Source organism: Nerophis lumbriciformis, linkage group LG27 (assembly GCF_033978685.3).
Source record: "Nerophis lumbriciformis linkage group LG27, RoL_Nlum_v2.1, whole genome shotgun sequence".
In the NCBI taxonomy this organism is placed as follows: Eukaryota; Metazoa; Chordata; class Actinopteri; order Syngnathiformes; family Syngnathidae; genus Nerophis; species Nerophis lumbriciformis.
The window spans coordinates 35,578,149-35,590,456 of NC_084574.2; the positions used below are offsets into that span (position 1 = coordinate 35,578,149).

At 45.6% G+C, this 12,308-nt stretch overlaps 1 protein-coding gene across 3 annotated transcripts in view; it reads left to right on the forward strand.

Moving 5' to 3' along the window:
- The window catches only part of bdh2 (3-hydroxybutyrate dehydrogenase, type 2), a 54,889-nt gene extending 44,499 nt beyond the window's left edge, over window positions 1-10,390 (forward strand). For all 3 annotated transcript variants that reach the window (XM_072916438.1, XM_061987754.2, XM_072916439.1), the window contains 3 exons: window positions 2,076-2,134; window positions 2,219-2,311; window positions 10,270-10,390. In XM_072916438.1, coding sequence (XP_072772539.1) covers window positions 2,076-2,134; window positions 2,219-2,311; window positions 10,270-10,323 — 206 coding nt within the window. In that variant the 3' untranslated portion in view covers window positions 10,324-10,390. The remainder of the gene's footprint in view (window positions 1-2,075; window positions 2,135-2,218; window positions 2,312-10,269) is intronic.
- Window positions 10,391-12,308: the final 1,918 nt, after the last annotated feature.

A 12,308-nucleotide genomic window follows, 5' to 3' on the forward strand; every position in this document is an offset into this window, starting at 1 on the left:
ACAGCAGTTTATTTCATTCAAAAATGACACCAAACCTGTTAGTGTGCCTGATCCGGCCCAAAGGCTAAAATATTAAAAATAAAATAACAATAATAACATGTTTTATATTCTGGTTTCTTCAAAATAGCCACCCTTTGCTCTGATTACTGCTTTGCACACTCTTGGCATTCTCTCGAGGAGCTTCGAGCACACCTGTGAAGTGAAAACCATTTCAGGTGACTACCTCTTGAAGCTCATCGAGAGAATGCCAAGAGTGTGCAAGATTAGATTAGATTAGATTTATTGGTCCCCTTGGGGAAATTCATTGTCACTGCCGTACATTTAAACACTAGACATTACACATCACACAAAAAAAAAAATAACAAAAAGACATCATACATGACTAACACACATTTACAGGCTTGTCAGACAGGTCGGCCGGGCCTGCTGTTAAGGGCGGCTATAGCTGCAGGGATCAGGCTTTTCCTGAGGCGGGCCCTCCGGAATTTGATTGTTCTGTACCTGCGCCCTGATGGTAGTGGGATGATGTATTGGTGTAGTGGGTGAGTGATATCCTGAACTATTGTTTTTGCCAGTCGGGTGATGGACCTGTGGTTTATGTCTGAAATGTTGGGTGTGGGTAGGCCGATGATTTTAGCTGCTATGTTTGTAATGCGTGTGAGTTTGGTCCGGTTGGTTACAGAAAGCATGGTGAAAAAACATGTGGAACACTACAGAAGGATGGGTTGAACAATGCTTTGGTAAAGTAATAACAGGAGATGAGGTGCAACGTATAGTCCTTTAAGTTTCCGGATGGCTGACAGTCTTTGTTGACTTCTTTTTTGAATGTCCGTGGTGTGTTGATCAAAGGTGAGTTTATTGTCCAAGGTTATGCCCAGGTATTTAAAAGTGTCAACTGTTTTAAGTGTTTGTGTGTTTATGATGATGGGGTTCTGAGGTGAGGGGGGGTTGAACCATATTTCTTTTGTTTTATTGACATTGATTTCCAGATAACTGGCTGTGCATGACTCTGTGAAATGTTTGACTGTGTTATGATAGTCCAGGATGGATTGACTGTTGGAGAGGAGTGCGAGAATGGCTGTGTCATCTGAGTATTTTAAGTATGTTGTGGTGGGTGAGATGCTACGGCAGTCATTGGTGTAGAGTGTGTACAGGAAAGGGCTCAACACACATCCCTGTGGGACCCCGGTGTTGATGGTAAGCATCGGGGATGTGTTTGAGCCCACCCTTACTGCTTGCAATCGGTCGGTGAGGAAGTTGTGGGTGAGGTGGATCAGCTGAGGGGGGATGTTGAGCTGGTGTCGTTTCCGGATCAGTAGATGCTTCTGTAGGGAGTTGAAGGCGGAGCTGAAGTCCACGAAGAGGATCCTGGCAAAGTTGCCTGGGGAGTCCAGATGCTGGAGGAGGAGATGCAGCAGGCAGGCCACAGCATCCTCTGTGCCCCTCCTGGCCCTGTAGGCAAATTGGAGGGAGTCCAGGTGTGGGGTGACAACTGGAAGGATGTTGTGAAGCAGCAGTTTCTCCAGGCACTTCATAATTATGGATGTGAGGGCTATGGGGCGGTAATGGTTGAGTTCTGTGGGTCTGGATTTTTTCGGTACTGGGATGATGATTGCAGTTTTCCACAATGTAGGTATTGTTGCAGTCCAGTAGCTTTCACAGAAGAGTGAGTGTAGGATAGGGGAGAGCTCTATGGCACAGTCCCTGATCACCCTGCAAAGGGTGGCTATTTTGAAGAAAGTAGAATATAAAACCTATTTTCAGTTATTTCACCTTTTTTTTGTTAAGTACATAACTCCACATGTGTTCATTCATAGTTTTGATGTGACAATCCACAATGTAAATAGTCATGAAAATAAAGAACACATATTGAATGAGAAGGTGTGTCCAACCTTTTGGCCTGTACTGTATATATTTTTTCACCCTTCCAGTACACTATATCGTCAAAAATGTGCTTCAATACCGTATACATATACTTTCCTGTAATTAAGAGTGTTTCACAGCACCACTGTTGCTTGCACCCTTTTTGTCTCAACAATTAACCAACTAATCCAAAGCTATTGATCCTGCTTCAGGCACTGTTGATACGCCATCACTAAGGGGTAGAATCCAGGCCCAACCTGACCCAGAAAAGGTACTGTTGGCCTGTTTTTGTTTTTTTTTATCACCTTTTTAAAGTTTTCCCACCTTACATGCTATTCTTTGCACCTGCTAACAGGCTTATAAGGATTTCATGGCCAGGCAGAAAACGGGGAGGATGTGCACAGCCGACGAGGTGGCTCACCTGTGCGTGTACCTGGCCTCTGATGAGGTGAGCATGACAGGGCTAAGATGGCGAGGTTTAGCATATGTTGACCTGCATTTTTATCGTCTTTAATGCACAAAATGTCCCGTATTTTCCGGACTATAAGGCGCACTTAAAATAATTTAATTTTCTCAAAAATCGACAGTGCGCCTTTTAACCAGAGGTGGGTAGAGTAGCCAGAAATTGTACTCAAGTAAGAGTACTGTTACTTTAGAGATTTATTACTCAAGTAAAAGTAAGGAGTAGTCACCCAAATATTTACTTGAGTAAAAGTAAAAAGTATGTTGTGAAAAAACTACTCAAGTACTGAGTAACTGATGAGTAACATACACACTCATATCATATATATATATATATATATATATATATATATATATATATATATATATATATACATACATACATATACATTGATATATACAGTATATAATTTATAAGTATTTATTTTGCTGTTTTTGTTTACATGTTAAAGGTGTTTTAATGAATATACATGCATGTTTAACATATAGATTCCTTTCTTTCATGCAGACTAGAATATAAGTTGGTGTATTACCTGATTCTGATGACTTGCGTTGATTGTAATCAGACAGTAGTGATGATAGCGTCCACGTTTTCAAATGGAGGAGAAGAAAAGTTCCTCCTTTCTGTCTAATACCACATGAAAGTGGTGGGTTTTTGGCATCCTATTTGTCCAGCTTCCATATTCGTTTTTTATACACTTTACAAGAAATATATTGGCGTCAAACTCCGTAGCTTGCTAGCTTCTTTACGCTGGCTTTCGGAGACTCTTGTTTTGAAAGCGCAGGCGCGATGGAGCGGCACTTTTATTGTGAAGACAGGAACGTCCTCATGTGCGGTCAGTCTTGAGGCTTTTGACGGTACGGTTGAAATAAAACAAGTATCTTTTTTCCTTCACACTTTTGATTGATTGATTGGAACTTTTATTAGTAGATTGCACAGTACAGTATATATTCCGTACAATTGACCACTAAATGGTAATACACCCCAATAAGTTTTTCAACTTGTTTAAGTCAGGTCATGTGACCACCTGGCTCTGTTTGATTGGTCCAACGTCACCAGTGACTGCATCTGATTGGTGGAACGAAGTGAAACGTCACCAGTAAGGCAGACACTTTGAAGGTCTGTCTGACAGACCAAAACAAACAAAGCGTGCATTAACAGATCGATAAAAATTAGTAGCGAGTAGCGAGCTGAATGTAGATAAAAGTAGCGGAGTAAAAGTAGCGTTCCTTCTCTATAAATATACTTAAGTAAAAGTAAAAGTATGTTGCATTAAAACTACTCTTTGAAGTACAATTTATCCCAAAAGTTACTCAAGTAGATGTAACTGAGTAAATGTAGCGCGTTACTACCCACCTCTGCTTATAACCCAGTGCGCTTGTAAGGAATAATTTTGGTTGTGCTTACCGACCTCGAAGCAATTTTATTTGATACATGGTGAAATGATAAGCGTGACCAGTAGATGGCAGTCACGCATAAGAGATATGTATAGACTGCAATATGACGCCTGTAAACAACACCAAAACTTTAAATGTTCCACTGAAAATAGAGAACATTACACAAAGCACTCAAAAATCTGTCAAAATGTTTTAGTACGACTTTGAAGCCGCACCGCTTGATGAATTGTCGGCCCATTACGGCTACCGTAGTCAGAGATACAAGTATTATTAGGGTGTGTGTATAAGGACCTCAAAATGGCACCCATTAGCAGACATATTATCTGGCATTTTGTTTCACAATATTATGCAAAAGCAACTTTTCTTACCTTCTGGTACCTGCTGATGTGTATTTGAGATCTGCATAAGTCCTGAAAATGTGCGCAAGTCCGCCATTGTAGTCCGTGGCGACACCCTAGTCCAGGGGTCGGCAACCCGCGGCTCCGGAGCCGTATGCGGCTCTTTGATCACTCTGATGCGGCTCAGCAGCTTACTTGCCGACCCCCCCGATTTTCCCGGGAGACTACCGGATATCAGTGCCTCTCGCAGGATTATTATTCTCCGATTTTCACCCTTACAGTTATAATAAGGGCGTGCCATGACGGTACAGCATTTGGCGCCCTCTACAATCTGTATTAACAGCGTGCCAGCCCAACCCCTTGTTATACAGTATGTATCTTCTGCTTGCACACTTACGTGACAGCAAAGCATACTTGGTCAACAGCCACACAGGTTACACTGACGGTGACCATATAAACCAACTTTAACACTCTTACTAATAATGCGCCACACTTTGAACCAAAACCAAACCAGGATGACAAACACATTTCGGGAGAACATCTGCACCTTAACACAACATAAACACAACAGTACAAATACCCAGAATCCCATGCAACCCTGAGTCTTCCGGGCTACATTATACACCCCTGCTACCACCAAACCCCAACCCCACCCCCCCTGTGCGTCAGTTGAGGTGGGCGGGGTTTGGTAGCGGGGGTGTATAATGTAGCCCGGAAGAGTTAGGGTTACATGGGATTCTGGGTATTTGTTCTGCTGTGTTTATGTTGTGCTACGGTGCAGATGTTCTCCCGAAATGTGTTTGTCATTCTTGTTTGGTGTGGGTTCACAGTGTGGTGCATTATTAGTAAGAGTGTTAAAGTTTTTTTTATACCACCACCGTCAGTGTAACCTGTGTGGCTGTTGACCAAGTTGCCTTGCTGTCATCTATGTGAGCAAGCGGAAGCCTCATACAACAAGTGGCTGATCAGGCACGCTGGTTGTAGTGGGTGCTAAACGTTGTACCATCACGGCACGCATGACGCTGCTGACAAGCGCCATTCATATAAAACCCACGTGCCGCACCAGCATTCAAATACCATATTAAGGTGTGGGCCGCGTGTCTGAGACCCCTGGTTTATAAAAAAAAAACTTTGTATGCAGTGTTATTTCATTTTAAATTTCAGAAAATTGTTGTGGCTCCCATTGTTTTCTTTAATTTGTCAAACTGGTCAAAATGGCTCTTTGACTGGTAAAGGTTGCCGACCCCTGCCCTAGTCGATAAGCTTATTTTTCTCTATCTTCTTTTTATGGGACATTCATCCTCTGCTGTTGACATTTCTAATATAAAGTAGTGTAAAGTTCTAACTTATATCTCGCTATGGAAGCGCTAAAACATACCGGTGTAGTGAGTTTACATTATTCACCCAAGGAACTTTAGTTATTAGAGAGTTCCGGTCGGACGGTTTTTCACGGGACACATTTCGGGCGTTGTTGTTGCACTAGTGAGTCCACGGATGAGGAGATGCTGCTCCGTTATTGATTGAAGTAAAGTCTGAATGTCATTAAAACAGTTAGCTCCATCTTTTGACACTTCTTCCACTCCCGTCCTTGCACGCTACACCGCTACAACAAAGATGACGGGGAGAAGACGCCGTCCAAGTGGAGGCATATATACGTAATTAAGACAAAACGGTGCATACTGAAGCGACTATCAGAAAGCAACTTGAAGATGATGTGTAAAACATCATCTATGCAACATTTTGACCAAAGAACCCCTATCACATGTTATGTATCCATCCATCCATCCATCTTCTTCCGCTTATCCGAGGTCGGGTCGCGGGGGCAGCAGCCTAAGCAGGGAAGCCCAGACTTCCCTCTCCCCAGCCACTTCGTCCAGCTCTTCCTGTGGGACCCCGAGGTGTTCCCAGGCCAGCCGGGAGACATAGTCTTCCCAACGTGTCCTGGGTCTTCCCCGCGGCCTCCTACCGGTCGGACGTGCCCTAAACACCTCCCTAGGGAGGCGTTCGGGTGGCATCCTGACCAGATGCCCGAACCACCTCATCTGGCTCCTCTCGATGTGGAGGAGCAGCGGCTTTACTTTGAGCTCCTCCCGGATGGCAGAGCTTCTCACCCTATCTCTAAGGGAGAGCCCTGCCACCCGGCGGAGGAAACTCATTTCGGCCGCTTGTACCCGTGATCTTGTCCTTTCGGTCATAACCCAAAGCTCATGACCATAGGTGAGGATGGGAACGTAGATCGACCGGTAAATTGAGAGCTTTGCCTTCCGGCTCAGCTCCTTCTTCACCACAACGGATCGATACAGCTTCCGCATTACTGAAGACGCCGCACCGATCCGCCTGTCGATCTCACGATCCACTCTTCCCTCACTCGTGAACAAGACTCCGAGGTACTTGAACTCCTCCACTTGGGGCAAGATCTCCTCCCCAACCCGGAGATGGCACTCCACCCTTTTCCGGGCGAGAACCATGGACTCGGACTTGGAGGTGCTGATTCTCATCCCAGTCGCTTCACACTCAGCTGCGAACCGATCCAGCGAGAGCTGAAGATCCTGGACAGATGAAGCCATCAGGACCACATCATCTGCAAAAAGCAGAGACCTAATCCTGCAGCCACCAAACAAGATCCCCTCAACGCCTTGACTGCGCCTAGAAATTCTGTCCATAAAAGTTATGAACTTACTGGTCTACATGTTATGTAGACCAGTGTTTTTCAACCTTTTCTGAGCCAAGGCACATGTTTTTCATTGAAAAAAATGCGGAGGCACACTACCAGCAGAAAACATTAAAAAAATGAAATTCAGCAGCCGATATTGACAGTAAAAAGTCGTTCTCGCAATTGTTGGATATGAATTCAAACCATAACCAAGCATGCATCACTATAGCTCTGGTCTCAAAGTAGGTGTACTGTCACCACCTGTCACATCACATCGTGACTTATTTTGAGTTTTTGGGTGTTTTCCTGTGGGATTTAGTATTTTGTTGTTAATTGTCATGTACGGATGTACTTTGTGGACGCCGTCTGCTGCTCCACACGCTGTAAGTCTTTGCTGTCGTCCAGCATTCTGATTTTGTTTACTTTGCAGCCAGTTCGGTTTTAGCTTTGTTTTGCATAGCCTTCCCTAAGCTTCTTTATGTTTGGTTTAAGCATTAGATACCTTTTTTACCTGCACGCTGCCTCCCGCTGTCGTCTGCATATTGTGATCACGACAAACCATGTTCCCGACATCTACAAAGCAATTAGCTACCTGCTGCCACCTACCGATATGGAAGAGTATTACACGGTTACTCTGCCGATCTCTAGACAGCACAGACACTTGGCACATTTGCGGATTACAATTACTGGTTTGCATCTCCCACGGCACACCAGACAGTATCTCACGGTACACTAGTGTGCCGCGGCACAGTGGTTGAAAAACACTGATGCAGACCACAAGATAGTGTTTTACATTTAGAAACAAATCATAATATGATCCCTTTAATGCTCCTTATAATCCGGTGCGCCTTTTGTATGAAAAAAGACCTGAATAGACCCGCTCATCGGCAGTGCGCCTTAAATCCGGTGTGCCCTATGGTCCTAGAAAATACGGTCTCCATTTTTCCTGTGTTTACAGTACATGTTTAAATACTTTGCAGTGATGTAGAACTGCACCGCGTCCCAATTAAAGGGGTCATATTGTGTCACGAGGGAGGTGCTGGACATTGAGTCCGAATGGACCATGTTCCGCGCCTCTATTGTCGAGGCGGCTGATTGGAGCTGTGGCCGCAAGGTAGTTGGTGCTTGTCGTGGCGGTAATCCTAGAACCCGTTGGTGGACACCGGCGGTGAGGGATGCCGTCAAGCTGAAGAAGGAGTCCTATCGGGTTCTTTTGGCTCATAGGACTCCTGAGGCAGCGGACAAGTACCGACAGGCCAAGCGGTGTGCGGCTTCAGCGGTCGCAGAGGCAAAAACTCGCGGGAGGAGTTCGGGGAAGCCATGGAAAACGACTTCCGGACGGCTTCGAAGCAATTCTGGACCACCATCCGCCGCCTCAGGAGGGGAAAGCAGTGCACTATCAACACCGTGTATGGCGAGGATGGTGCTCTGCTGACCTCGACTGCGGATGTTGTGGATCGGTGGAGGGAATACTTCGAAGACCTCCTCAATCCCACCAACACGTCTTCCTATGAGGAAGCAGTGCCTGGGGAGTCTGTGGTGGACTCTCCTATTTCTGGGGCTGAGGTTGCTGAGGTAGTTAAAAAGCTCCTCGGTGGCAAGGCCCCGGGGGTAGATGAGATCCGCCCGGAGTTCCTTAAGGCTCTGGATGCTGTGGGGATGTCTTGGTTGACAAGACTCTGCAGCATCGCGTGGACATCGGGGGTGGTACCTCTGGATTGGCAGACCGGGGTGGTGGTTCCTCTCTTTAAGAAGGGGAACCGGAGGGTGTGCTCTAACTATCGTGGGATCACACTCCTCAGCCTTCCTGGTAAGGTCTATTCAGGTGTACTGGAGAGGAGGCTACGCCGGATAGTTGAACCTCGGATCCAGGAGGAACAGTGTAGTTTTCGTCCTGGTCGTGGAACTGTGGACCAGCTCTATACTCTCGGCAGGGTCCTTGAGGGTGCATGGGAGTTTGCCCAACCAGTCTACATGTGTTTTGTGGACTTGGAGAAGGCATTCGACCGTGTCCCTCGGGAAGTCCTGTGGGGAGTGCTCAGAGAGTATGGGGTATCGGACTGTCTGATTGTGGCAGTCCGCTCCCTGTATGCTCAGTGCCAGAGCTTGGTCCGCATTGCCGGCAGTAAGTCGGACACGTTTCCAGTGAGGGTTGGACTCCGCCAAGGCTGCCCTTTGTCACCGATTCTGTTCATAACTTTTATGGACAGAATTTCTAGGCGCAGTCAAGGCGTTGAGGGGATCTGGTTTGGTGGCTGCAGGATTAGGTCTCTGCTTTTTGCAGATGATGTGGTCCTGATGGCTTCATCTGGCCAGGATCTTCAGCTCTCACTGGATCGGTTCGCAGCCGAGTGTGAAGCGACTGGGATGAGAATCAGCACCTCCAAGTCCGAGTCCATGGTTCTCGCCCGGAAAAGGGTGGAGTGCCATCTCCGGGTTGGGGAGGAGATCTTGCCCCAAGTGGAGGAGTTCAAGTACCTCGGAGTCTTGTTCACGAGTGAGGGAAGAGTGGATCGTGAGATCGACAGGCGGATCGGTGCGGCGTCTTCAGTAATGCGGACGCTGTATCGATCCGTTGTGGTGAAGAAGGAGCTGAGCCGGAAGGCAAAGCTCTCAATTTACCGGTCGATCTACGTTCCCATCCTCACCTATGGTCATGAGCTTTGGGTTATGACCGAAAGGACAAGATCACGGGTACAAGCGGCCGAAATGAGTTTCCTCCGCCGAGTGGCGGGGCTCTCCCTTAGAGATAGGGTGAGAAGCTCTGTCATCCGGGGGGAGCTCAAAGTAAAGCCGCTGCTCCTCCACATCGAGAGGAGCCAGATGAGGTGGTTCGGGCATCTGGTCAGGATGCCACCCGAACGCCTCCCTAGGGAGGTGTTTAGGGCACGTCCGACCGGTAGGAGGCCGCGGGGAAGACCCAGGACACGTTGGGAAGACTATGTCTCCCGGCTGGCCTGGGAACGCCTCGGGGTCCCACAGGAAGAGCTGGACGAAGTGGCTGGGGAGAGGGAAGTCTGGGCTTCCCTGCTTAGGCTGCTGCCCCCGCGACCCGACCTCGGATAAGCGGAAGAAGATGGATGGATGGATGGATGGATATTGTGATTTTTTTTCTACATGTAAAAGACTTCCTTGTGGTCTACATAACATGTAATGGTGGTTCTTTGGTCAAAATGTTGCATAGATGATGTTTTACACATCATCTTCAAGTCGCTTTTTTGACCGTGTCTTCAGGATGCGTCGTTTTGTGGGCGGTCTTATTTACGTGCCTCCACTTTGATAGCGATCTTGTTGTAGTTTTAGCGCTTCCATAGAGTTTACCGACAGATGTGAGTTCGAACTGTACGCTACTTTGTATTAGAAATGGCAACAGCGTGTGCATTTACGAGCCGGTCGCGGAAAAAGAAAGAGCTTATGACGACAATGGCACTTTGGGTAAATTTCAACCATACATGGATAATTTGCTGATGTGACCGATATAAATATTAATTTTAATTTACAAAATACAAAATATTAGTTGTTTGGTGTTAATGTGTGCCGTTTGCCCTCCCGCAGTCGGCCTATGTGACTGGCACCGAGCACATCATCGACGGAGGATGGAGGCTTTAAGGAACACGCAGCAAAACTTTGTCCTGTTAGTTATGGCTGTTCTTATTAAAATGGACGTATGGATCAATCAACGTTTTGATTATTTCCAAGTTCCACTTTGGATGTGTCATCTTACTGTATGTGTCAAATTAGAGATGAATGCACTCTTTTGATCACGGCTGTAAAAACATTTTTTTTTTAAAAAAGAACAATTTCCCTTGTGGATCATTAAAGTTTGTCTAAGTCTAACAATAAATCTTTATTAAATCCTCTCGTGTTGTGTAGTACATGTGTGCACTCCACTTACAGTGCATCCATATTATTCCACATCTTATGTTCAGAGGTGGGTAGAGTAGCCAGAAATTGTACTCAAGTAAGAGTACTGTTACTTTAGAGATTTATTACTCAAGTAAAAGTAAGGAGTAGTCACCCAAATATTTACTTGAGTAAAAGTAAAAAGTATGTTGTGAAAAAACTACTCAAGTACTGAGTAACTGATGAGTAACATACACACACATATCATATACAGGTAAAAGCCAGTAAATTAGAATATTTTGAAAAACTTGATTTATTTCAGTAATTGCATTCAAAAGGTGTAACTTGTACATTATATTTATTCATTGCACACAGACTGATGCATTCAAATGTTTATTTCATTTAATTTTGATGATTTGAAGTGGCAACAAATGAAAATCCAAAATTCCGTGTGTCACAAAATTAGAATATTACTTAAGGCTAATACAAAAAAGGGATTTTTAGAAATGTTGGCCAACTGAAAAGTATGAAAATGAAAAATATGAGCATGTACAATACTCAATACTTGGTTGGAGCTCCTTTTGCCTCAATTACTGCGTTAATGCGGCGTGGCATGGAGTCGATGAGTTTCTGGCACTGCTCAGGTGTTATGAGAGCCCAGGTTGCTCTGATAGTGGCCTTCAACTCTTCTGCGTTTTTGGGTCTGGCATTCTGCATCTTCCTTTTCACAATACCCCACAGATTTTCTATGGGGCTAAGGTCAGGGGAGTTGGCGGGCCAATTTAGAACAGAAATACCGTGGTCCGTAAACCAGGCACGGGTAGATTTTGCGCTGTGTGCAGGCGCCAAGTCCTGTTGGAACTTGAAATCTCCATCTCCATAGAGCAGGTCAGCAGCAGGAAGCATGAAGTGCTCTAAAACTTGCTGGTAGACGGCTGCGTTGACCCTGGATCTCAGGAAACAGAGTGGACCGACACCAGCAGATGACATGGCACCCCAAACCATCACCCAACCATGCAAATTTTGCATTTCCTTTGGAAATCGAGGTCCCAGAGTCTGGAGGAAGACAGGAGAGGCACAGGATCCACGTTGCCTGAAGTCTAGTGTAAAGTTTCCACCATCAGTGATGGTTTGGGGTGCCATGTCATCTGCTGGTGTCGGTCCACTCTGTTTCCTGAGATCCAGGGTCAACGCAGCCGTCTACCAGCAAGTTTTAGAGCACTTCATGCTTCCTGCTGCTGACCTGCTCTATGGAGATGGAGATTTCAAGTTCCAACAGGACTTGGCGCCTGCACACAGCGCAAAATCTACCCGTGCCTGGTTTACGGACCATGGTATTTCTGTTCTAAATTGGCCCGCCAACTCCCCTGACCTTAGCCCCATAGAAAATCTGTGGGGTATTGTGAAAAGGAAGATGCAGAATGCCAGACCCAAAAACGCAGAAGAGTTGAAGGCCACTATCAGAGCAACCTGGGCTCTCATAACACCTGAGCAGTGCCAGAAACTCATCGACTCCATGCCACGCCGCATTAACGCAGTAATTGAGGCAAAAGGAGCTCCAACCAAGTATTGTGTATTGAACATGCTCATATTTTTCATTTTCATACTTTTCAGTTGGCCAACATTTCTAAAAATCCCTTTTTTGTATTAGCCTTAAGTAATATTCTAATTTTGTGACACACGGAATTTTGGATTTTCATTTGTTGTCACTTCAAATCATCAAAATTAAATGAAATAAACATTTGAATGCA